This window comes from Lissotriton helveticus, chromosome 4_1, assembly GCF_964261635.1.
Source record: "Lissotriton helveticus chromosome 4_1, aLisHel1.1, whole genome shotgun sequence".
Taxonomy (NCBI): domain Eukaryota; kingdom Metazoa; phylum Chordata; class Amphibia; order Caudata; family Salamandridae; genus Lissotriton; species Lissotriton helveticus.
This window is the reverse complement of record NC_136063.1, coordinates 475,115,087-475,142,343: the sequence shown is the minus strand read 5'-3', so window position 1 is coordinate 475,142,343 and position 27,257 is coordinate 475,115,087. Positions and strand designations below refer to the sequence as shown.

General features: G+C 45.9%; 1 protein-coding gene across 1 annotated transcript in view; it reads right to left on the bottom strand.

Moving 5' to 3' along the window:
• NBN (nibrin) overlaps nt 1-27,257 on the bottom strand; it is a 429,498-nt gene that overhangs the window by 365,572 nt on the left and 36,669 nt on the right. The window contains exon 2 of the mRNA XM_078687062.1: nt 19,929-20,062. Coding sequence (XP_078543188.1) covers nt 19,929-20,062 — 134 coding nt within the window. The remainder of the gene's footprint in view (nt 1-19,928; nt 20,063-27,257) is intronic.

Here is a 27,257-nt window from a genome sequence, read left to right as displayed (position 1 = left end):
GTCAGGCGGCGCGGGCTGGACTTCGACTTCCTGTGCGTCTCCCGGGCCGTGGAGATGTACCAGGGGCACAAATGAGGGGTGGACACCCTCGGTGAGACTGCAAGTAAGGGGGCAAGAGGGCACCAATGAGGGGTAGGCTCCCTCCAAACATCGGGGCCTACAGCAGAGTAGGCTCCTGCCAGAACAAAGGGTTCACCAGGCCCCGCCCACCTCCACAACTTCCGGGCCGCGGTAGGCAGCGGCCCGGCAACGGTTTACAGCCCATAACTCGGGCAAAAGTAAAAATAAAGCGCTCCGAGCGCTAGGGAACAACACAGCGCTTTCAAGCGCTAGAGGCAAAATAAAGCGCTCCCATGCGCTATAAGGCAAATAAAGCGCTCCTTGCGCTAGGAGGGGAAAGAAAGGACTTTTAGGCGCTTGGAGGGTAAATACAGCACTCCCAAGCGCTATGGCAAACAAAGGTCCAGAAAAAGTCCCTCTGGCATCCAGGAGCTGGGCTGGGCAAAGAAGCCCCACAAGTCCAGGGACAAGCACAGCAGAGAAAAGTCCTCCAGGGCATCAGTAGTCCAGGGGCTGGGCAGGGCTCAGGGAGGCAAGCCTTCCCCTGAGCCCAAGCAGCAGCACGCCCCTGGTAGGATTCAAGTTGGGAACAAGAACATTTTCATGGGGTCACAGCCCTTCTTTTATACACCTTTTCCCTTTGTCTTTAGGTGCAGGGTGGGGGCAGAACCAGTCGCAGCTGGTCTGGGAGTACTGTTGATGGCCCAACCACCCATTCTATTCACAGGCAGGGCTAGGGTCATCAGACACACCACAGGGGGGCGGAGCCAGCATTGTGTGGGGAAAACCCAGCCCATCCAGGACACAGGTACACTCCTCCCACACATCACTCATGCTAATCTCACACTCACCACCGGGCAGACCCATCCAGACTTCCTGGAGCCTGGCATGCCAGCCAGCTCCAGCCAATCACGCTCCAGCACCCTCACTGCACACACACAGCCTTGTCTAGAAATGGCGCTTCCCTACTAGACACATACATGCTGCATACACCATCTCGCAGCATTCACTCCCCCGAGTTCACACATACCAAACTTGACCATGCACACCTCACGCACCAGGAACTACCAGGGACACAGACATTCCCCATGCATTCCTATGGGAGGGCAGGCCAATCTCACACACGCACTCAGGGAGAGCACGCACTTTACACTGCGCCACAGTGTCAAAGTGCGCAAAGACCAGAAATCACTATACTTTCAGGGGAAAAAGTTCAGGGGTGACCCTGCCAGAAGGCCCAAGTCCAACAATCATAAAGTGAATAACTATTCAGAGTGAATGTAAAAGTTCACCGTTTCATTATTGAACCCCAGGGTATGACATCGTTCAATCCTGTTAGGTGTGTGGAAAGGCGGTAGACCCACCTTTGTTGCTTTTCAAAGATGCTATTCTCATTAGTGTGGTCAAGCTGTTCAATGACCGTCCACCTGAGATCGTTTGGACAGTGTCCACATTCTAAGAAATGTGCAGTTAATTTTGTTGTGCTCTTACGGCATCTCACATTGCTGCGGTGCTCACAGATGCGCACTTTTACTTTTCTCGTGGTCATCCCCACGTACCGGAGACCACAGGGACAAGTCACAAGATAAATAACATTGCTCGAGTTGCAATTTGTGTGTCCTCTAAGCTGCCAAAGTTTACCGGCCTCCAAGTTGAGTGTTTTGGTGGCTGTAGTGAGATGACACACGCTGCATCCTCCACATGGGTAATGCCCCGTAACCGGTGGCAAACCCCATGTAGTGAGTACATTGTTGCCCTGAATGGTATCCACCATCCGTGGACGTGTATGAACCAATGCATCTCGCAAACTCTTCTCCCGTTTATAGGAGAACAGAGGTTTTTTCCAGTTTCGGCCATTGCTCGTCAAAATACTCCAATGTTTGCCAACGCATCGGCTCACTGCATTCGAAATGTTACTGTAAGTTGTGACACATGTTAGGGGTGTCTCGACTTCACTGATCTTGTTGTAATCCTCTAAAAGGGCTTCTCGATTTTGGTTTTTAGCCCTTTTACAGCTTTTTTTCAGGATTCCTTTAGGATAACCTCTTGTTAGTAATTTGTTTGTAAGCTCTTCCGCCTGCACATTGAAATCACCAAGGTTGCTGCAATTCCTACGGATCCGTAGGTATTGTCCGAAAGGTAAGTTCTCACGCAATGGGCGTGGATGAAAGCTCGTGAAATGTAGTAAGTTGTTTTTACTTGTAGGCTTGTGGTAGGTCTTTGTGGCTAGGCGGACCCCTTCCCTAGTTATTGTAACATCTAGAAAGACGATGGAGCTAGGAGGGTACTGGTAAGTGAATTTCAAATGTGGATCACAGGTGTTGACCCAGTCAAAAAATGATACAAGGCTGTCCTCAGAACCCTGCCAGATTAAAAGCACATCATCAATGTACCTCTGCCACAGGATAACATTGAGAGTGTAAGGGTTGGTATCAGCCAAGATGTGTGTCTTTTCAAAATTATACACGTAAAAACCCGCAATGCTTGGGGCAAAAGTGCTGCCCATCGATGTGCCCGTCTTTTGTAAGTAGATGGTATATTCGTATTGGAAAAAATTGCGCTTGAGGGCAAGAGTGGCACATTCAATAACAAAAGTCCGGGAAGTTGTATAATCCCATGTTGTATTTTCTAGGACATCCGCCAAAACTTTTAGGGTGGCATCCTGCGGGATGCAGGTGTATAAACTTTCTATGTCTAAAGAGACAAGAAAGAAAGGTTCATCAGGCATTTGGATATTGCGAAGTAAGGACAGCAAACTTTTAGTGTCCTTGACATATGTGCTAGTCGACTGGACAATTGGTTTGAAGAAGAAATCACAATACTTGGAGAGTGGCTCCAAAAGGGAGCCAATACCCGACACTATCGGTCTTCCCGGTGGTGGAAGCCGATTTTTGTGGGTTTTCGGTAAAGTATAGAAAGAAGGGATTTTACCATCTGACTTTGTGAGGAAGTCTGCTTCATGCTTATTGATATAGCCATCTCGTTCCGCTGTCATAACCAGCTTCATTATTTCATCTCTCAAAAAGGGTGAAGGGTCTTGTTGGAGAACCATATAGTTTGTTGTATTCATCAAGAGGCGTTTACATTCTAAGTCATATGCTGTGGTATCTTGGATGACAATGCCACCCCCCTTATCCGCACTTTTGATGATTATTTCTTTATTTTTTTTAAGTTTGTTGATGGCTTGATATTCGTTAGCCGTCAAGTTCTTAAAAGGAGAAGGTTCCGTCATTGATTCCACTTCTTGGAACACTGCCTGCTCAAAGGCAATGATATCGGCAGGCACAAGATGTGTCGGGGGAGTGAAAGTCGACCTAATCCTGAAATCAGTGTCACTTTGTGCAGTCTGGCTTGTAATTGGATTCTGGTGCTCAAAGAAGGATTTCAACCTTAGTTTTCTGAAGAAGTCGCTAAGCTCGCATTGTAATTTAAAGCGATCAAGCCGCGGTGAGGGTATGAAGCCAAGCCCCTTCTCCAGAACGGAGGTCTCATCTGAACTCAAAAGGTAACTGGATATATTAGTAATCAAGGTTTTGCACTGCTCGGGCCCGCCCTCTGCTCTTGGGTTTTGCCCCGTGTGTTCTCCCCTACGGAGTCTGTCGGTCTCCAGTGTACTTTGTTCACTCCTCTCATTCTGCCCCAGCCTCTGCGGCCAAACTCTAAAAAAGGATGAGGGTACATGTTCTGTTGAAAATGTTGAGGAGGTGGAGCGAAATGTGGGTTCCAGCCTATATTAGGTAGGTAGGGTGGGTAATTGTATGAGTCAAAAGGAAAACCTCCAGTTCCCTGTTGTTGATAAGGGAACCATTGTGGGGTATTGTTAGTAACTCCCCTGCCTCGTCCCCTCCCACGTTTCCTGTTCCCTCGGTTGCTTGTGCTGGAGCCACTTGAATTTGAATCGTCAGACCCATCGGAGTTGTAATTGGTCCTGTCTGGTGGAGTATATTCTGCACAAGCATGGGGATAGGTTTTGTCATATGACCATTTTTTAAGGTCCTTCTGGAATTTAACAACCTTTGATTGGGCAAGGTTGTCTTTATATTCATTTAGCTCTTTGTTAAATTTTTCTAGTTTCTTTTTGAAGCCAGTTATAGTAGTCTTTATGTGAGTTTCTGTGGGCTGTATTTCCACTAGAAGGGCTTCTGACAAGCGCATTGCTGTTTTTATGATCAGGATAGCCCAATCATGTGTACAGTGCCAGGCTATTTGAGCCCATTCCTTCCTGAACACACTGTCATCCAAAAATATTCTTGGGGCATTAGTCACTAAAAGGCCTTTAGGAGCCATTTTGTTTGTAAGGTACTCTTTCATCATAGTGCCATGCAAGATGCCTCTAATGCGGTCTTTTTTCGTGCAATTCTAAATTCCAGGTGTGAAGAATTTCCCCTGCCGTGAGCCTATGTCGCACTGCTCATTAGACGCATGTGTGAGTATGTTTGCTGCATGCTCCTATATCCCGTTTTATTTCCATGATGAGGAAGGTGTATTTTTACGATATTTTCTGCCCTTCGGCTGACGTTTTTATCTACAGACACTTGTGCAACCATGTGATTTGAAATAACCTTTTCATAGCGCTCCTTCTACTTAGGAGTTGATCGCGTTTATAGTTGGGTTTTAAATAAAACCCTTCTAGTTTCTAGTTTTTTGCATAAATATCTGCTAAATGAATTATGGGACTCCAGATGGGACTCTAGCGGCATTTGTATACACAATTCTATGAGTACTATGCATGCTATGTAATGGGTGCCATTAAAACACAGTGATGTATTTTTTAACCTTATGTTCACCAATCGGTTGTGGTTGCTTGCACTATAAAAACATTGACTTTTAAAACTGTTTCGACAGTTGAGTACCTTCATAATTCTGTTTTTTGTCTTGTTGCATTTATTGATTTATTACAGACGAAAATCCCTCACTTTTAGGAGGAGAAGCACTAGGGAGTTCCAGTGCTTTGGATACACACAAGGTCGTATTCCTTTTCATTAATTTTTTCTACCTCAAACGTTAGTGATGCCTTAGTGTGCGTCACCCGTTTGACGTAGGTGTGTATGGTCCTGATGAACGCTGAGCTAATCTTGGCTCTTTATAGCAGAAACATGTCGCCCAAGATTTTTTATGTTTAGGACTGGGTGGTTCAAACTAACATAATCACCAATCCGTCCGCCTTTTCACTCAATTTTAACGAAGTTAGAGCTACCCCCTTAATAAAATATTTTTTTCCGGGGAGTAGTCCACACTTCTTTTAATTCTTCATATCACTATCTTCCAAAGAAAAGAACCCACTGAAGACAAATGGCAACCAACTGTCTTGTTGGTGCCTGAGGGTTCTTTTTCTTTACTTTGTGCATGCAACACCAAACTGTGTGAATGGTCATAGTCTGCAGGATCCTTCCCTGCAATGATAGTAACTGACAAATTCTCTTACTTTTATCGTCACTCTTTTGTTGATTTATATGCACTATCATAAACTCACCAGATGGATACTGATGTCCAGGTTGCAAGATTAGAAGGAGTGCCCAAACAGCAAAATATCATTTAGCATAGGACTCCGATAACCCTAGCAAAGTAGCGGTTTCTGTGCATGGTCGGTGGTACACAGCTGATTGGTTAGAACGTCGCAGCACAAACAATGCAGTTGACAGTTCAGAGCACTGTGTTTTTTGGCATCGTAGATTACAGGAGGAGCTCTGTCCCCGGCTTCATTTGATTCTGCACTGAAAACAGATTAATTGAGCCAATAGTCCCATAATGACTTCTCACCACTGCGTTAGACAATTCAACTGTATGTACTGGTGTTTTGAGACCACCTCTTAACCAATTTAGTCCTGGTGCATAGCATAGTAGGAGGTGAAGAATTATAGCCTGACCCTCCTGCAAATACAACTCGGATAGCAGCACCCAGCTACACTCCTGCTTAGAACTTCACAGCAGCGTTTGAATACAATGCACAGAGGTGGGAGACGTGCATGTTTGCCGCCTACTTCCTTTACACACGAGTTTAGAGAGCCACGTTTGTGCATGGCAGCCTAATTTCCCCCCTCCCCCCCTCTCCCTTACCGGCTGTCAGTCTCTTTTCCAGGGTAGAGACACAAGTTAGGGGTGGCCCACAGAGGCTGAGAATAAAACGAAGAGTTATTGTTTTTCTTTTTGTAGTTAAATGTAGGACGTTGGAATCCATGACATGAACACTAGTTACATTACACAAGGTAAGTAAGATTAAAATGTTTTAGCACAAAAAGGTTAAGTGAGAAAAGGGGCCAGCTAGTGCATTCCATTTGGCGGGCTGCAAAATTTTAGTAGGCTCGTTCCAGCCTTTCAACTTGGTATCCAGGCCTCAAATCTCTGGACAATCTCTCATCTCTTTATAAAGTCGTTGGCCCCAGATTCCAGTCCGCTCTCCCCTCACAGGCCGATGCGTCTATTTCACTGTTCGGGGATGGATCCGGGCCCGCCACTGGTACCGGGCCCGTCTGCCGGTATTATTGGTGTTTGGTCCCTGATGGCGTTTCAAAGAGTCCCGGGGGTCCCATTAGCTCCTTGGGGTGAGGCCTACTCTACCTTCTCAGGCCTAGTCAGGGCCCGTCTCCAACCCCGGCATCTCCCAGCTGCCTCGTCGACCCCGCGGCTCTCACTTCATTAACGCAGCACTCGGGCCCAGTGTCTCTGCGCAATGATTTTCCTTCGCCGAGTGGAGTCAGGGCGGTGTTTCTCGGGAACACAACGCTGTCGTAGGTCTCTGCTGCATGGCTCGTCTTCAGGGCCGGACGTCGAGCTGTAACTCATAATCGGGTCTCGGCTCGGTAGGCCTCTTCCTCCGCTGCTCAGCCAGGGTTATCCCACGCACCCTCTTCTACTACGGGCGCTTTCCCCGGTTCCGCAAAGGACTCCGCACTGTAGTCTCAGCATTGAGCTCCACAACTCAAACCAAGGGAAAGTGAAAGAGCTGCACGAGTTGTAGGCACACCTTGAGCGTGCACATCGGCGGGACCTGAGGCTCGTGCCCATTGGCGGCGCGTAGAAGTCGGTGAAGCAGGTGAGAGCAGCTGTCGCAGTCCAAGATGACCAGCGGGTCTTTTCGGGAGTACGTGCCGGCCCAGCCGAGGGCCCAGAGGAGCCACAGCACATGCATCATTCTACCAATAACAGTGCTGCAGGGCCGGTAGGAGACAAGCCATAGAGAAGGCGGAGGGAGGGAAAGCGATAGCGCGCCATGTTTGTTGTTGAGGGAGACGGGGATGGGTGGAGGGGGTGTGTGAGTGCATGCAGCTGGCTTATGTGGACAGTAGGGGGACAGGAGATGTGCACGGCGCGTTCACATTTCCAGTCCGGCCTACGCGTGCCACTCTCCTGTCTCCCTTCCGAGGCAAGTCAGCAACAATAAGTCTCGCTGCCGACAGCGCTTCGCGCTGCATCGCCAGGTGTGAGACCTAAAAAGGGGACAGGGGAGGCCCAAAGAACTACAGGCCCATCTCCAAATTGGATACAACCGCCAAACTCAGGTGTCGGCTCCTCCTATTTAGGCTGGAAGAGTGGGCTCAAGAAAATAACATCTTGATGAAGGCACAGTATGACTTTCAGAGGAGGAAAGGCACAATAGTTCAATGCCTAAACCTATCACTTTGTATAGATAAATAAACAAGAGCGAAAATCTACATGGCCTTCAAGGACCTGACAGCGGCATTCCATTGCGTGAGCCATCAGAAGCTCTGGCTTCTGAAGGAGGAGATGGGGATTGACCCCCTGTCGGGTTCCTGTCACCTCGAACCCCGGACGACCCTACCTACCTCATGGAAACACCCCTTTCTCTTCCTTCCAGCTGCCAGACTCGGAGGTGTGTCTTCCTGAACACAAGGGTTCCTATACCCTGCATAGCTGGCCCTTTAACGGTGTGGATGAGGAGGATGTCGGAACCGCCCGTTGGAGGTCGGACTACGGAACGTCACCATCGGATAGGACCCCAGGAGCCTATAAGGGATCGGTCAGAGACTGGAAGGTGGAAGACGGCCGAGAGCAGGAGACGGAGAACACGGTGCAGAGCGAGAGACTGGCAAGAGTAACTGGAGCCTGAAGCGCTACCAAAGAAGCAGCCAAGGAGCAGCCAGGAGGTCAACGGCAAAATGCAGTGCCCAGCCACGTTCCAGGAGGGGCATGGCTAGAATAGATGCGTGCCTGCTTTTGGGGAACTGGAAGGGTTGAATCAATGTCTCCGGGAGGCGGATAGAGCGAGTTTTCCACTGGGGAGATGGGAGGGAAACGCTCAGTGTAAATCCCTTCTTCCTTTGGTGACGGGCCCCTTACCCTGCACAGTCCCGAGAGCCAACCGGTGTATTAATCCCTCACACCTTCCCTTCCCCCTACAGAAAACAGAGCGCTGCACTAACAACAGTGCATCTTTTTGTTTTCTCCCCTCGTCCCTGATTGCCCCAACGATCTACACTCCGGAGTGATGCCAAGGAGGAGAAGCGTTGATCCCCCTGATGAAGACGGCGCCTGGACTGTGTTAAATATGACATTTTGTTCACCCTACAACATTAAAAAGCCCTTGGCAACCAAACTCATAGTGTCTCGTCTTACCTGCCCAGGTCGACAAGTGGTGGAGAATGCTGGCAGCGTAAAACCATTGGGAGCCCAAAATGGAGGCGATAATACAACACATCGTCGAGTGGCAGAAGAAGTTGGAATGGACGGTAGAGCGTTAGGTGAACTCCGCCCATGCTGATAAAGAAACATTTAAAGACCTCATAAACCCACCCTATGGAACAAACTTCCTCTCAATTTGAGACAAAACTTGAATTATTTTTTCTTCAGGAAGACATTAAAAACACATCTGTTTCTGACAGCATAAACCTTTACCACACCCCTAAAGCTCTGTTTTAGACGCATATGGCGAACCAAGCGTGGAGATACCCCTTCGGGGGTCGAGTCCTGCGCTATACAAGCAAATAAATAAATGAATAAATAACAGTCCCAGATAGACGTCTTACGACGAGCAGCCTAGGACCCACCCCAGGAAGTAGCCGGACCCAAACCATCCAGTGGTTCCGTGGCCGCGCCCAACGTATCGTTACAAAAATACATTCCTGGTGAGAACCCAGATGCGTTTCTGTTGAACTCCGAAAGGACAGCCAGAAACGCAGGCTGGCCCACAGTGAAATGTCCTTCTTTTCTCGCCCCCCCCCTTCTGTCAGGCGAAGCTCAGGCGACCTATCAAGTCACAAACGCGGGAGGGGTCACGCCGTACGAGGAGGTGAAGGCGGTCATCCGGGACCATGTGGGCATGGATGCAGAAGCCTACAGACTCCGGTTCTGGAGAGAGAAAGGCGCTCCAGGAGACAATCCCAAGACGCTTTACTTCAAATTGAAGCTTGCCGCAATAAGTGGCTCAGAACCAATTACCACTCCAAAGAAGACATCATGAAATCTATCTATTTGCAACAATTCCTAGAATCCCTTCCCTACTCCACCCAATGTTGGCTGAAACACCACGCCGACCTCACTGCGGAGCATGCGCTGGACATGGTGAATATGTTCCCGGGTCAACGCCTGGGAACCAGAAACACCACCCCGACCAATACCCAGCCCCAGGAAGGCGCTCAGGCCCATTAAAGAACCCAAAAGAGTACGGATCCAGAAGCCCGAGGTCCCCCTTCATCGCAGGCCTCAGTGCTTCGACTGCGGGGAGTTGGGCCTCATAGCACGCGCTGCCCACGGTAAAAAACAGACGAGCCTATAAACATCAGATATGTTCCTAGGAATCTTATGTACACAGAGGAAATGAAGAATTGTTTCTACGTAAGTCTAACTGTTAACGGTTCCCCTGTCACTGCCCTTCTAGATTCGGTGTGTCGACAGTCTGTAATCAAAGGCAGACTAATTCGACCTGGTCGGGTGGTCCCGGGGAAACAGGTCCTAAAACCTTGTGTTCATGAGGATGTCTGTTCTTATCCCACAGCCCGAGTAACCCGTAGATGCCCCAGTGTTTCCCTTTCCATAGTCACAGAAGGGGTTCTTTCATCCCTACCAGAGGACTTGATTCTGGGTACAGACAACCCCAACTTCCGGTCTTTGTTCTTGAACCTAGTACAAGAAAAACACCCTATCAGCACTAGCTCTAAAGGCCACATCCCCAAGCACTCTTGTCTCAGGAGCCTTGGCAAACAGACAAGGACTTTCGCTGGGCCCAGAATAATGAGGCAACATTGTCCCACACTTGGCAGGAGGCCTGTGTCTCAAAGACCAGACCCATCCTTACTTATCCCTGTTTTCAAAAATCCAATGGTCTTTTGTACAGGGTGGCCGGGCGAGATGCGAGTCATCAGCTCAGCTATTGGTTCCAAAAGGCTTTCGCAAACAGATACTTTTCTTTATTCATTCCCACCTGTTAGCCGGTCATTCAGGTTCCCATAAGACCTCAAAAACCACCCTACGTTACTTTTACTGACCAGGTATCTATGCACAGATAAAAACAAAATACAGCCAAGAGTTCCCAGTATGCCAAAAGAAAAACCTGTACCGCCCCGCAGCGCCCAGCCACAGGAGGGACGTGGCTAGAACAGGTGTGTACCCGCTTTCAGTGAACCAGGAGGGCTGAGTCAATGTCTCCAGGAGGCGGGGGAAGTGGATAGAGTGAGTTTTCCACTGGCGAGTCGGCAGAGAAACATGCAGCGTAAATCCCTTCTTCCTTTGGTGATGACCCCCTTACCATGCACAGTCCCGAGAGCTAACCGGCGCATTATTCCCTCACACCTTCCCTTCCCCCTACAGAAAACCGATCACAGCACTAACCCCAGTGCATCTTTTTGTTTTCTCCCTTCGTCTCCGATTGCCCCAACGATCTATACTCTGGAGAGGCGCCAAGGAGGAGAAGCCTCGATCCCCCTGAAGAAGACGTCGCCTGGACAGTGTTAAATATTACATTTTGTTTACCCTACTACATTAGAAAGCCCTTGGCAACCAAACTCATAGTGTCCCATCTTACCTGCCCAGTGCGACACTCCCTCATAATTAATTTTATTTGCCAACTTTACGCTAATGCCACTGCTTGAGTCCACTATGGCAAAATTGAGGAATGTACTTGCTCATTTTAGATCACCAGAGGTGTCAGGCAGGGATGTGTACTCGCCCCGTTCCTTTTCTCCATCTACACAAACGGGGTTGGGGCAGCCCTTTCGGGCTCATCCCTGGATGTGCCCATGTTTGACAATACCCCCCCTACCAATACTAGCCTATGCTGATGATGCGGTGTTAATTGCAAGAACCGGGTTAGCTCTCCAAAGTCTCATATCATCATACGCATCATTTATGGCTTCGCTGGATTTTAAAGTGAATGAAACAAAACCTTTCATCATCATAGGAGGAACCGGCAGAGGTGAAAAATCCCCCCACTTCGACATGGATTCCAGGAAAACAGAAGCGGTAGAGTCCTTTCCATATTTGGGAGTTTTATTTGATGAAAAACAAACTTGGACAAGTCTGGTAGAGGCAAGAGTGTTAGGTATGTAAAGAAGTTTGAAAGCTATCAAGGCTTGCTCCAAAAAGTTAGGCACCAGGCACCTGGACGCAATCAAAAACATTTGCCAAGACAAAGGCAGTAGTTACATACGGGGCTGGAGTCTGGTACATGGCGCACATCGACCAACCCCAAATATTGGAAGATAGCTTTTTTAAATCCTGTGTCTTTACCGCCTTTTTTCTCAAATTAAATCCTACACTTTGAATTTGGGTTACCTTACATGGTAGATACCATTAGAATAGCGTCAATCCTTTTATGGTTCTACATATGGCAAAGGACCACATTTAATTGACCACAAAATATAATTAAAGACTGTCTGAAATTTGACTATTATAATAAGATCAGATGGCTTAGTTATGTGGTGTCAGAATTGAGAGCAATTGGGCTGGGACAATTACTCAAAGATCAAACGACATGCAGGAGGATTTCAAAACGGAAATTAACTGAGAGATATTTGTGGAGGGCTAGTCATGTCCGCAGTGAAAGGAATCATAGACATAAGGGAACCCTCGCTTATGATCAGATCCCCCAGATTTCACATCTAGCACACACTACAATAGCACAGCATAGATATATACTACTGAAATTTCGCCTGAACCTTGTCCCTTTGATGTTGGGTTACCTCAAGAGAAAATTTTAACACTCAGACTTGATGCTGTGCCCCTGCAACAACCATTCTCCTCAATGTGACCCACATCTAGTATTGTTCTGCGAGTTCTACAAGATAGAAAGAGAAGCCTTTATTTTCCAATTTTAAGGCGCCACAATTTCCGTCAATATTGGGTCACACTCTATTGTTTAAAATCCCTACCTGATCCTTTTGTCTGTTTTTTCAGTAGCCACCTTCTTGTGGCCCTGTATGAAAAAGAGAAAGGCGCAAAGCTAATAGCGGGCATAAAGCCATAAGTAAAATGATATGTATATTAATTAATTGGACCCGGTTCATAAGGCACATAAAGCACCGCATGTTTTAAATGTTTTGGAAAAACCCTTTACATGTATTCATAAGCACATCTTTTCCTCTTGGGATTTCTTTTTAACTTGTTAATTTATGTGGTACTAGGTCAAACACTGATTGAATTTGTCCTTTTATGATCTGTTTTTAAAGAGATCAAATAAAGATTTGATTGATTGATTGATTGGAGGAAGAGTCTTAGCTGAAAGTGTCTACATTTATTATAAATATAATGTTAGTCAACCCTCTCATCCAAATTAGCAGTGGAATATTTCAATAAAAGTGACATCATTTGTTTTCAAGAAACCTGGTCTCTATCCACATCGGCTCTCCACGGCTATTATGAACTCTTTCAATCAACCTCCCAGCCCAATTCCTATGGGAGACCTTCTGGGGGCCTCTCCATTTTCATTAAACACGGGTGCAAGATCTCAGCTACTCCCATCTATCGGAACTTAATGGCAGGACAAACTGTACTAATTACCGGTCTTTCAACTTCAAGCAGGGACTTTCCCTTGCTCTTAATTAACTGTTACCACAAAATAGCTAAAACATCAAAATCAATGGCAACAATCCTATTGGTCAAACATCTGGAAGAACTTTTATTGGAATTCGCCTCTGCAGAATTACTGTTATTAGGGGATTTTAACATCAGAGACCTGGCTTCCAACACCCATTCAGTCACCAAAACTAAAGAGCAAGAAGTCATGACCACTTTTTTAACCAATTACAATTGACGTTCTGCGAAGCAAAACACATTGGAACAGGATCCTGGTGCCCATTTGTCGCCAACATATAAGAATCTTTCGACCATTGACTACATTTTATCATCATCATCTCTGGCAAATAAATTAATCATGATGGAATTCCCCACTCGTACCGAGAGCGACCATAACCCTTTGACTGTAACAATACCTATTTTTCACACACCATGCACCAGTCAAGATCCTCCGCCCACTTGGTGACCCCTTGCGGCTGGCTAGCACACCAGAGCTGGGCAATGTTGCGTTTGGCCACCATATTCGCTAACGTCACCCATTGTTTCTGGGACTCATTCAAGTCTGACGGTTCCCACACGTTCAACAAACAATGCCGAGCCTCAGGTCTTATGTCGGTGCCCAGCGCCCGGTTCAGTTCAACATATATGGCCACCCAAAATTCCTGCACTCGCTCGCAGTGCCACAATGTATGCATTAAGGTACCATCTTCCGCACATCCCCACCGGCACATACCACTCTCAGCCCGGCCCAGTAATGTAGGACCTGTGCAGGATTTTCACCTGGACCAATCGCAATCGCATCTGAATCGCCACCTCCTTAGGAGAGGCTAAAGCAGCTACCCAGTCCTCATCGTCCAGTTCTAAGCCATCCTCACACCACTGGGCCCTGATCTTCCGCAGTGGATCATCAGAATGATTCACCAATTTACGGTAAATCAGGGAGATCGTCTTTTCAGGAAGATGACCATCTAGCACTCGGTCCTCTAGAGGAGAAGCCTCCGGAAGAACCGTGCCCTTAGGAACATGTGTGTCCGGGGAATGCCGCACCTGTAAATATCGAAAATATTCGTTTTGGTGCAGCTGGTATTGGGCTGCCAATGACTCAAACGTATGCACTGCACCTTTCTTCCAGACATCTCCAATCTTAACTATACCAATCAAATCCCATTTGTCAAAACCTTTCGACTTCCACATACTGCCCAGCTTCTCCAAGTTCAATAAAGGAATGGCCAGCGTAAGCCTACCCTCCCATCCCAGACATTTATTAGCAATATGCCAAACACGGACCACGTGGTCAGTGGGGCCCGTCAGCGGGAACCTGCCAGGCCTGGAGTATAGAGCCCTCTCCAGTGAACCACCCGGTGCCTGACCCCGATCCATTGCATAACCGGGGTCGCCAGGAATACCGTATATTATGTGATTCAGAGCTGCCAGTTGAGAGGACCAATAATATTTGCGGATGTCCGGGAGTCCAATTCCCCCGTCATACCAGGGAAGGGTCAGCTTGCTATAAGCTATTCGAGCGTTGCCCCCCAAAGGAGCCGCCTCTGAAGGGATTCTATCTCTTTGAAATAAGCCGCCGGGACCAGGTCCATTGAGTTCTGCAACGCATACAAAAACCGAGGTAGCGCCATCATCTTAAACAAGACCGCCCTCCCTAACAGAGAGAGCGGAAGAGACCTCCAACGCTCCACATCTGCCCTGCACCTAGTCAATGGAGCGACCAAGTTCCTTTCATACCGCAGCCGCGGGTCCAGCGTCACGTAGATACCCAGGTATCGAAATCCCACCGTTTCCAACCGCACAGGACAAGACTGCGGAATCACCGGAGGGTCTCCAGCCACTACGAACATCACCGACCTATCCCAGTTGATAACCACCTACCAAAAATAGCTAAAACGTCCAGAAATACTCCGAACGACTCCGTAGGTCTAGTAAGGTACAGCAAGACGTCATCTGCATAAAGCGAGATCTTGTCTTCCCACTCCAACGTCCAGCGCAAACCTCTAATCGACCTATCCCAACGCACCCATGCTGCCAACGGCTCCTTCGCGAGAGCAAACAACAGGGGGGACAGCGGACATCCCTGTCTCGTCCACCTCCCAAGCCGGAAGTCTCGAGACTTGCAATTATTGACAATTATTCTAGCCAGTGGTCCAGAGTATAACAAGCGAACCCATCCAATGAATTCACTACCAAACTCCAACTTCCCCAGAACCGCAAATAAATATTGCCATTCCACTCGATCAAAGGCCATCGATGCGTCTAATGAGACCAACACCATCTGCTCATGTATTTTCGAGGCACATCCCAAGGTTCCCTGCAACCGTCACAGATTCAACGCCGTGTTGCGATGTGGCATGAAGCCGGACTGATCTGGGTGAATCAAAGTCGTGATCACCTTGACAAGCCTGATCGCCAGAAGCTTCGCGAGTATTTTAAGTTCCGCATTCAACAGAGATATAGGCCTATACGAAGAACACTGCGTCCTGGGCTTACCCTCTTTATATAGAACCACCACATTTGCAATTCGTTGGTCGTACGGGAGTTCTCCCACCTTCCTACTCTCCAAGAACATAGCACACAAGTATGGGGCCATCTTATTGGCATTTAACTTATACAATTCAATGGGAATCCCATTCGGACCAGTCGCCTTGCCTGATTTAACCTGTCGAATCGCTTAGGCCACTTCATCGTCCGTAAACGCGGAATCCAAGTAATCCCTATGTTCCTCTGATAGGCATGGCATGATAATATCCCTGATCATAGCACTATTTTCAGCCTCTGAATAAGCATTCCCAGCTGATTATACTGCCTGATAATAATCGGCAAACTCGTCAACTATTTCCTGAGGGTGCGTCAGCAGACGGGACGACTTATCTTCCAATTCAGGCACCAACATCGAAGATCTGTTCCCCTTCTCAAGCCAAGCGATCATTTTACCTGCCTTATCACCGTGTTCATATATTCTACTCTGAACTGCCGCCTGTGCCTCCACAGCCCTGCTACGCGCCAACACCCGGTACTCCTCCTCTCTAAGGCGCACCTGATGCAGGTCCTCCGGTGCTCTTGACTCATTAAATTTCCTCTCCAAGTCTAGTAACTCCGTCTCTAACCGAACCACTTCTGCCAGTGCCCTCTTCTTCTTCCCGGCAACCAGCGATAGCACCTCCCCCCTCGCCACTGTCTTGTAGGCCTCCCACAATGTCCGCGCCGACTCGACGGCACCAGCGTTCTCCTGGAAATACCTATCAGACATTCGAAGAACTTCCTTCCGAATAGCCGTGTCCTTCAGTTGCCAAGCGCTGATAGGAGCCACCCCACCAGCCGCCGGCAAGTCCAACCGAATGACCAACCACAACGGGGAGTGATCAGGGACACCCCTACCGAGGTAGCGTGCTTCACTAATTTTAGGCGCCATCCCAGCGGGAAGCAACAAGTAATCTAGCCAGGAAAGACTACCGTGAGCCGCGGAAACATGTGAATAGTGGACAGACATTGGACAACGTATGCGTCATCCATCAACCAAACCCATCGACGCAATGAAGTCCGACAGCCACCGCTGCGATAGACGAAGCACTCGTGGAGGGCAACGATCCAATTCCCCATCCAACACTGAAGCAGATTTTTGACCCGCTCTTAGCCATCCAGAGAAGAGTCCTAATGAGGGCTTTGTGCCTGCACAAATCGAAAGGCACTGAGCACTCTGCTAACAATATGGCCCTACTATGCAGAGCCTACAAAAAATCATCGTGGGAAGCTAAGCGACAAAAAGAACAGAATGACTGGCTAAAATTATTTGCCCTGTTAAAGGGAAAAAACCTGACCCAGTTTTGGAACCATATAAACAAACTTCGTTCCTCCAATAAGAGCAGGGGGAACACGGTCCGTGAAGAAGATTGGTCCCAGCATGTGATTCAACAATACTGCTGTGATACCCTGGACCCTGTGGAGGGCGAAATTAGAGATCGTGTGGATACTACGTAGACAGAAACCCATGAGCTGACTACTCCAGCCGAGGTCTCCAAGTATTTAAAGCCTTGAAAAATGATGGCGCTCCCGGGCCCAACGGCATTCCATCTGCGGTATTCAAATGTGTGCCGGAAGATTGGGCTAAGCTTTTAGTCCCCTTATACAACAACGCGTTTACTACCTATCAGTTATCAGACTCATGGAAAGCTCGATCTTATGCCCAATTTGTAAGAAAGGAGATCCCTCTCTCCCAGCATATTATCGGCTCATTTCCCTATTAGATCTTGAGGCCAAGGTATATGCCCGGTGTCTTCTTAGGTCGCTAGAAAAATGGGTGGAGGAAAACAACATTCTACCATACTTTCAAACTGGGTTTCGATCCTCGGCCTCCACAATAGACAACATCACCACTCTAGCCATCCTGAGTCAACAAGCAGCGCAAAAAAATCATCTCCCCCTTTATTGCTGCTTCATAGACTACAGCGCTGCCTTTGATGAAGTCTCTCGCAACACCTTATGGAGGAAATTAGACAAGTGGAGGATCCCTCAGAGTCTGCTAGGAGCCCTTATCTCCCTGCATAAGAACACATAGGTACGAGTCAGAACTGGCCCAACGACAGTCTCTGCAAAAATTCCAACCTCAGACGGCCTAAAGCAAGGTTGCATTCTCGCCCCCCCTCTTGTTCAACCTTTACACCGCCGACCTGGGAAGATTCCTGGAGAAAAGCAATCTCCTTCCGCTTAAACTGGGCCTCGCAAAAACGAACCTGCACATTTTGCAATATGCCGACGATATTGTTATAATGGACCAGGCAAAATCTGGCCTCCAATGAGCCTTAAGCACGCTCCACAAATATAATACTGCTAACAATCAAATCAACCAGGAAAAGAGGAAGGTTTTGATATTCGGCTGTTGCAAGAACACGAAAAGTTTAAGGTGGAACATTGGGCCCGCAAAGATCAAAACAACATCAAAGTAGAATTACCTGGGGGTCTGGTTTAGCGAGTCTTCCATACCATCAGTTCTCCTAGCCGCCTTGAAAAAGAGAGCTGGGGCAATAACAAACAGCCTGACCCGACTCAACCAATCCCCGAGTAGTCCCTCCGCCGAACCCATTCTGAAGGTGATTAAAGCCACTCTACTCCCCGCTTTAAGTTATGGGCATCTGGCCTTTCCTGGCACATGCTCGGCCAGTCTCGACCACGCCCAAGTTTTTAATTTTAAAAAAAATCTTCCACCTTCCAAATTTCATCCACAGGGCAAGACTACGACTGGAGCTGGGCCTTCAAAGACAATCTATTTTCTGTGAGGCTGATACCCTGAAATACTTTATAAGGACACTAAAATCCGCAGACAACACCCTAAAAGCCCGGTTAAAAGAAACTCTTGCCAGCTCTGGGAATCCGTGGAATCGTCAAATTATACAGGCCATAAGAACGCTAGACATCGACAACTCATTACTACATGCAGACACTATTCCATACACAGTCTGGAAAAGGGTTATCAATAAGCAGGTCAGACAAATTTCCTACCGGATGGACATCCAGGTTCTAAAACCATCAACTATCCTGCTTCCCTTGAATAACTCATACCTCCCTGGGGTACCTCAATCTTACCTTTTGGAAAATCTCAACGCAGTGGCCCGGAAGAACATAATGTTCATGCGTCTCTTAGGTCTGCGCTCCACTGCCTTCAACCGATGGGCTCCAACAAGTGAGGAGGGGGTCTGTAGACCGTGCAACTACAGGTCTGAATCATGGTTGCATCTTCTGTGCTGTTGTCCCGCCCTTGACGCTCCTAGAAGACTTCTTTTAAAACCCTTATATTTAAAATGGGGCATCAGAACATGTTGGGAGGCATCGGCCCGTTGCTTTACCTCCTTAGACACTCAAGTGCTTGTAAGGACTGGAAAATATGTGAGAATCCTGGACAATCTCTTTTTACCTTCTCTGGCCCCTGCCCTTCCATTCCCCCCCCCCCTCAAAAAAATTATCACCAACTTTTTTCGCCCCCTGTCCTAGTATTCCTGTACTAATTAATTTTATTCTTGGCTCTGGAAACGTGTTACGTGATTATAATGGTAACTACAAGATTGTCTTGGTAGTTATATGTATATGAACTTAAACTTGATGGTTTCTTCGTTTTTGCTTTTAACATGGTAACTGCACTATGATGACACTCTATTGCAATGGTTTTAATTAACTGTGCTAATTTAATAAACCTAAATACATTGCAAATAAATACAATAAACCTAATGTTAGTAACACCCAAGGGGCTTGGCTAAAGCCACACCTAAAATTGGCAATCAGTGACAAAAGCAGAGCCTATAATGAACCTGACAACCTCGCATTTAGGGAAAATACTGGTGCATTTTCAAAATAGTCACAGGTGGTATTTGAAAGGCTTGTGATACTCTTTTGAGGATATGCATTGCGTATGCCAGAAACTCTAAGAGGTCTATTAGGAAAGTAGGATAGTAACACCAAACCCTATTAGCTTCACCTCTACACAGACGTTCAGGTTTCAAACAGAGGGAGCTTGAACTATAGAGATGTAGTGAGTGATGCTCCTCATTCTCCCCGGCTCCAGAAAGGACATCCTGAAGCATTAAGGTGATAGTCATAGAAGCAATCTGTCTTAATCTTTTCTTAGTAGCTAAGCCCACATTTTTCTCTTTGACTTCAACAATTGTCTTTGCAGTTGTCAATACATCACCCAAGTACAGAATTCCTTGCAGTACACGAGTCAAGAAATATAAGTCACGTCAGCTCTTCCAATAGTCTACAGTTAACGTTCTCTAACTGAATGGTGAGCAAGAGCATTTGCATTCAGTGAGAGAAGTTCAGATGGATTTTTGTAGGGGAGACTGTGACGTCAATCAGAATACTGAACGTAACCTGTTTTTTGAAAACCAAACAGAAAAACTTACCAAATTAGACTGTAGGTGGCAAACAGTAAAGGTAGCATGAGCTCTACTAATGGACTGGTCATCTTGAATCAAGATTGCGCAGTTCTTGCGTCCCACAACATAATCGACACCAATCAAAAAACGATGAGTCTCACCTAGAAATAAAAACAAACCATTTCCTGAAAAGGGCTGATAAATAAGAAGCCATGACACAAATTTCATGCAATGAAAAAAAATCTGATTAACTTAAATTTTTTTGGGGGGGTGAGAGTTGTGTGCTTTCTTGTGTAATGTTTCCCACTCTAGCTTTGCTGTCTAGGAAGAACAGGGTAGAATCCTTCCACCACTGAATAGTCACTGCACACATGAAGGTCCAGTAACCAAAAATGTAAGAACCAAAAAAAGAAAAAAGTATCCTAGAAGGTGGAGTAGTACCAAAATGTAGTCAATTCGATTTCACCAAATAGTGTGGCACAATTCAACAGCAGAAGAAACCCTTCACTTTTTTATGCGTGGCTGCTTACAATATAATTCAATTTCCACCACAGTTAAGGAGACCTGCCCATTAAAATGTTACAGCCACTTCTAAAAGGCTGCACAAATTTGAGGGCATGCCATATTGGTTAAACCCAGTTATCATGACTGTTTCAATTAATGTCACATTATAACATATGCTCATTGAATTGACTACTCAAAACTATTGGTGAACCCAGTATAAATGGATACACAAATACACAACTGAAGTACTGGGAAACAATATCTGCAATCAGGAGGGAAATAAGGCAGCATCTGGTGAGAGATACGCCTGTGAATGGGATTGTGAAGATGGTCAGACATTAACAGGGTTCCAACCTTATCTTTGCTTATCAGTAACAAACAAATGACCCAACAATTACAGTCAAATTTAGCATTTACTTTTCAACAGTCATACAATTAAATGATTGCAAGAGAAACATTTTCTAACAGGAAAAAGTGGCAGATGTGTCATAAAATGTGAGTGTACCAAATCTCACACAGCTTAAAACATTCAATACTTTAGCAATACTGCGAGATTCATCGACCTTATATGGGGAAGGTGGGCTACACCTCCATAGGCAAAAGCATAAACCCAGTGAGGGGATAACAGCAAGTACTGTTAAAAGATCAACAGATAGGGAAGAGGCCGGGAGAAGATATCCAAGGGTGCAAAAAGCAGCTAGGGCAACTGGAGAAAAGGCAGAGCTTTAGAGAGACCACTTGAGCACCAAAGTGAGCAACAGTTGTCTCAGATTCCTGGACACAACTCACAAGAGTCTAAAAAGAAGCCAGAAGAGAGGGACAGGTCCAGGAATGCTACAGAACACGTAAAGGCGCCCAAGTGATGCCACATTACTCTTAGACACAGTGGCAATCAAAGATGGAAAGAGGAGATAGTTAAGAAAGACAGAGATGATTCCAAGTTACCTTTGTAGAATACCACAGCATGAGTGGAAAACACAATCCAGTTCATAGGAGTCCTTCTCAGGCACTCAGGAGGATTTGAAACAGATGTCCACAGTTGGGTGAAGACCCTGCAGGTAAGGGGGATCTCTGTACGACAAGGCTGCCGAGGTGGGGAAATTCATTATGGTAGCGACCGGCCTGACACGGATTCCTTCATTTGTTGTTGGCAGGAAGCCTACTTCAATATCAGCTGTCACTTTTCCTAATCCTAGATGGTTTCCTATTATAAGATGACACTCCAACCCACCATAGCATCACTGCTCAAGGCAAGCAGTGCTAGCATAAATATCAGTGAGGCTTGCAAGTGAGCGCCTTGTAGGACTCTTAACCTGATGTCCCAGTTTTCACCCTGCTCCCGGCTAGTGCGCACACTTATTTTATTTTTCTCTTCACTCCTTTCAGCTCCTCCTTCTTTATTAGACCACATTCCAAATACCATACCTGCAGTAACCTCAAGGTCCCTCATTGGTTCTCCTACATCCTCATGTGTCCAGAAAAAGTCCTTCCTTCCAGCCCCAAGTCTCACCTGGCACTTCCATTAACCAAAGTCCTGTCTGGCTTCACCCTGTGGTTCGGGTTTCCATTTAGCGTAGAGCGATTAGTGCAGTTATTTGTTTTCCTATAGAAAGTCCTGAACACTAGCAATCCAAGACGTGTTTCACCTTGATTGCTTTCTTCTCTCTTTTGTATAGTTTAGTGTGTTGCCCCGTGGGTCCTGTGTAAATGTGTCACTGGAACCAAGCTACACCTGGCTGATGAACCCTAACTGGGACGAAATTGACCCTAGGTTGCTTGTGTTCTTGTTCAGGGTGGCCAGAGCCTGGCAGTTCAGGCTGCCTGGTGCCTCTGGAGCAGGATCAAGACTGATTGCATATGTCCATAGATCCAAACTGAGGTGGCACGGTGGACAAGATAAGATGGACTGAGATGAGGCCCGAGTGCTTAGCAGTGGCTGAAATTGCTTCAAGCATTCCATCCATCACTTTTTATACACTTTATTGTCATCTCTTCTCACAGCATTGCCTGTATTTGCCAACTCACCCCTGTCCCTCCATGTGCACTCTCCTTTGTTTTGATTGTGCATGGATTTCGTTTGCATTTTGGCATCAAGTAAGATACTACGCGCCGTCCGTCATGTGATGCTCTGCTGAACAGGGTCTGCATTCTACCCCTGTAGAGGTCTCCATGGCTGTCGTCTCTGGGTTTCACTAGGATGCGACCAGCAACACAATGTTTCTGGAACAAACGTCCCTTATTCCCGTCACCCTTTTGACACTCAATGGAGAAGCAGGTTGAAGAGTCAACGTTCGGTGCTTCTGGGATACAGGAACATGACACTTGGCGTTTTCAGATGACTCCTTATAGAGTTTTGTTTCAGAAGACGTATTAAGAATCTACAGAGCATGTTAGAATCTCGGACGCTGCGAAAGCAAGACCATTGTACGAGACAAATTGTAATGTACAACGAAAGCTGTGAATTACCTAAATGTTATCCTAAATATTGTAATATTAGTTTGCAATTAAGCACTGCTCTGGTTACGGGTTTTTCATAATAAAGTAAAGAACTTTAAAAAAGTTCAACATATTTTACCAACGCAACGCTATACAGGTATTTTTGCTCAAGTAACACAAATCTCAGCCCTCACTGTGCGACAAGTAAACTACAGCCCTGTCAACATTGCCACCTATCCATGACTTATAAAAAGGCATGTAAATCGCCGGCGATAATAGTTTTAAAACTTTATAACTTTAATGTCTACTTTTTGAAACACCTTATATTCAGATTATGCGGCAGGCATGACCAAATTATGTGGCAGTGTTGAAATTGTTATGATAGTATTCATTAGTTTGTGTTTTTAACAAGTTAACATTGTCTGAGCAGAGGTGTCACCGAATTAGTACCAGTTGAACACCCAAATACAGCAAAAAGCACCAGAAGAGTGACCATTCACATTTAGCGAAGGGCATTCCACTGCACGGAATATATGTTGCTGCACTTTTATTAAGGTTTGGCCTGTCCGAGCTAGAAACAACAAAATTATTTTTGTTAAAATCTGGAGATTATACTGCACATGATGGATTATGTGGCAAATCTATTGTTAGGTGGGAAATGATGCAGCCACAAAATCACATGATTACAGTGGTCATGCTTATGATGTTATTTCTGAAAAAATAGAAAAAGGTCCTTCGTTACTTTGCTTAACTGAGATTTTTTTTATACCACTCACCTGTTTGGTGTGAGACTGTCCAGGGATATTCAACAGTCTATTTCATTGTAATTTGTTTTTATTATTTTAAACAAGTAGCATATACAGTCTAACATCAATTGTGGAATGACATCAATGTTTTTAGATCTCGTCTAGGCAGCGCATGCACTGTCTTTCGAGACATGCTGTATTTACTGTATGGGCATTCAGTACGCCCATCGCTTAGGATTGGTTCCTTCATGTGCTAATGCAAATTCCTTTGTTTTCATTGGTGGATAGGTTACATTTGTCCCGCCTTTCGCTGTTTTGTTCATGCCCTGGAGACTGCCCCTGTTACATCGATTATTTCACAGGTGGCCATATACTTACATGTTCCACACTACTTTTTCTTTTGCCTCACTTGTTTTTTGAATTTCCTGCTCATGTTTCCTGCTTGTAGCTGCAAGAGCCGCATACGGCTTTGAATTCACCCATTGTCCCTGTTGCCTTTAGCCCTTCCCTCCTCTCGTCATGCCGGCCAAATTTCAAATTCCCCACTCCCCTCCCATTGTTACTGTGACGCAGGCATGTCCATGCCTCTGGCAAGCTGGATGGCAAAGAATGCAGCATCACGGCACGCACTCCCGGCCGCTTCCCTATATTGTCCATGTTGTCCATGTTGTTACAGTGGAGTAGTAACTCAGGCAAGCTGGGCGACTCTTGAAGTACACATGTTCTGGCATGTTTTATTCTGTTTTCTACATCGTGTTTTTTGTGAGATGGTGCGCTTTAGTTTTGTGCAAGGCTGTGCCAGCGACAAATTATGGCAGCAATCTCATTATATAGCCGCTCTGATAATGCCAGGGGTCATACCATAGTTGTGTTTGAATACTTGCAATCCCCTTATGTTGCCATGTTGCTGCAGATCTACATACTGGGGCCGAAGGTAGAATTAAGCAATAGTTCCAAGGTAAGAGTGCCCTTTTGAGTCTGTGCAAACCTACAAACTTGCATGTTTTAAGGGTTTTGAACAACTCTTCTCTAATCTTTTCCCATACTGAGAAATGTTGGAAATGTACTCCTGACAATGGCAGACCTAAACCTTCTTCCAGAGTTGGTAAGAAAGTGGTGGGAGGAAAAGTGAACTTGCAAACACTCGTTTTTCGTATGAGCCAATCTACACATGCATATTAGAGCATGCTAAAATGCAGTTCACAAATATTTTCTAAGAGTACTATTTTTTTACCAACTTCTGTAAATTCTTGGGAATTGACAAAAGCCGTATAACTGCACTTAATGCAAGGACATATACCATTGGTGCACTTTTGTGATTTTCTTTAATAAGTGGGCCCCTAATTTGGTCTGGCGTGGACCGTAACCTTTTGAGTTTATTAAAATTCTGTGTCTCTCTCTCTCCCTGTATCAGCTGGCTTCACTGTGAGTGACAGCATTCTGCTCTTTCACAAAGAGTATATCAGCCACAAGGTAATTTTGTTCAGTGCCAGTAACTACTGTGGCATTGTGTGCTTTTTTAAAACCAAAAAACTATTTTTGCTTTTGCCAAGGTTTGTTATAATGGTGAGGGCCCTGCAGCTCCCACACCAATAAGATTTTACAACAAGCATTTACAATGCAATAGGTCTCGCAGCATTAAAGTTTGAGTTATTGGCATTGTGTATGACAATGCGTTGCATACATTTTTTAGCAAACTTTGAATTGGTGAGCAGTGACAGTGTGTGCAAGAGTAAATTTTCTGACCCAAAGTACTTTAAAAAAGTGAGACTAAAAGTCCTGAAAGATTTGGCAATGGTCTGGTATAGAATCAGGAGGGCCACAAGAATACCTTATTTTAGTGTAAGAGCACCGATCTGGGAACTACCAGGTCCTCCAAGTTGGGCCGAGGATGCACTGGCAAAGATGTTAAAAGCAGAGGGACCTCAGAGATGGGGGGATTTGTTTATAGATCGCAGTTTATTGCCGTGGATCTACTGTGAACAAGAGTGGGGGCAAATATTTTCGAAGTTTAAATACTTCCAGATACAAAGTTGGGCAGCAGGGAAAGAACATTTAATAGGGGTATATAACGAGTTTGAAGAGAAGCTGGCTCTGGAGGCCCCGATAAAGAAAGAAGTGGCGACCTGGTACTGGGCAATAGTTGAAATGGAGGATGGACCATTTACATTGCCGGAACACCGAACTGCCGTCTTACAAGCCCGCTTGCGGAGCAGAACACGCCATTACCAATATTTCAGATGTAACCTAAACCACATAAAGACCGGCTTTGTCGATTCCCTGACGAAGGGCATGATTGTAATGCCCGAAATGCATTGGATTCTATATCAAGACATTGCCGGAAATGCATAAAGTTATATCGCATAGTAAAATCTAAGAATGTACTAAAGTCGACTTAACATGAAAATAAATTGAATTCATCAATAAAGTCAAACAAGGAACAGAGGAATTGAATGTGAAGTCTTTTTTCCATTAAAAGACAACCAATATGTGTGCCTTAAAGGGATGAAACTAGATACCATCTAGTTTCACTTTTCATTGAAAAGCAGAGGGACCTCAGAGATGGGGGGATTTGTTTATAGATCGCAGTTTATTGCCGTGGATCTACTGTGAACAAGAGTGGGGGCAAATATTTTCGAAGTTTAAATACTTCCAGATACAAAGTTGGGCAGCAGGGAAAGAACATTTAATAGGGGTATATAACGAGTTTGAAGAGAAGCTGGCTCTGGAGGCCCCGATAAAGAAAGAAGTGGCGACCTGGTACTGGGCAATAGTTGAAATGGAGGATGGACCATTTACATTGCCGGAACACCTGTGGGGAGAGTGCTTGCCGAGGACCGCTACAGAAGATCATTGGCAAGTAACTATGTTGATTCTTTACAAGGTGGTAAAACCTGCAAATTTAAGAAGGAACCACTTGTTCACTCTCCACAGGGCGTATTGGTCTCCAAAGAAGTTGGCGAAGTTCAAAGATGGTGGTATGGTGAGATGCCCTAAATGCAGCAACCCAAACGAGGATGACATGCATATGTTTGTTACATGCCCGGCGATAAAAGATTTTTGGGGTGATGTGAGTAAATGCTTGTCAGATGCACTGGCCCAACATATTGAGGTAAGCCCTGAACTTGTTATAACGGGAAGAGCAGATCTACAAGGTAGGGGTTTGGACGATAAAGTAAAGCTGGTGTTCTATGCTATATTGTTGGCCCGTAGGGAAATATGCAAGTTGTGGGTCTCTGCTGATCCTCCGACAAGTTTGGCTTGGATAAGAGCTATGAGGGCTATAGCAAAGCTGGATATGGTCGGCCAGCATAAGAAGAGATATAGATTTTGGACTCCTTTCTTAAACTGTTATGGGTGAAGGGTGTGTGTGAAACTGTGAAGGCAAGGGTGGAAGAAAGTCCTATGATTAAGTCACTCTGAAATCTTGGTGGAAATATGCTCTACGTAGGCCGGTTATGGGAGTGTACTCCCTCCTAAGAGAGTAAAAATTTCCTATTATATGAGATGAAAACACCCTGGGGCGTTATCGTAAGAGAAAAGAGTGAAGAGGGGCAAATGAGGACAAAAAAAAAAAAGCATTTACAATGCAATAGGTCTCGCAGCATTAAAGTTTGAGTTATTGGCATTGTGTATGACAATGCGTTGCATACATTTTTTAGCAAACTTT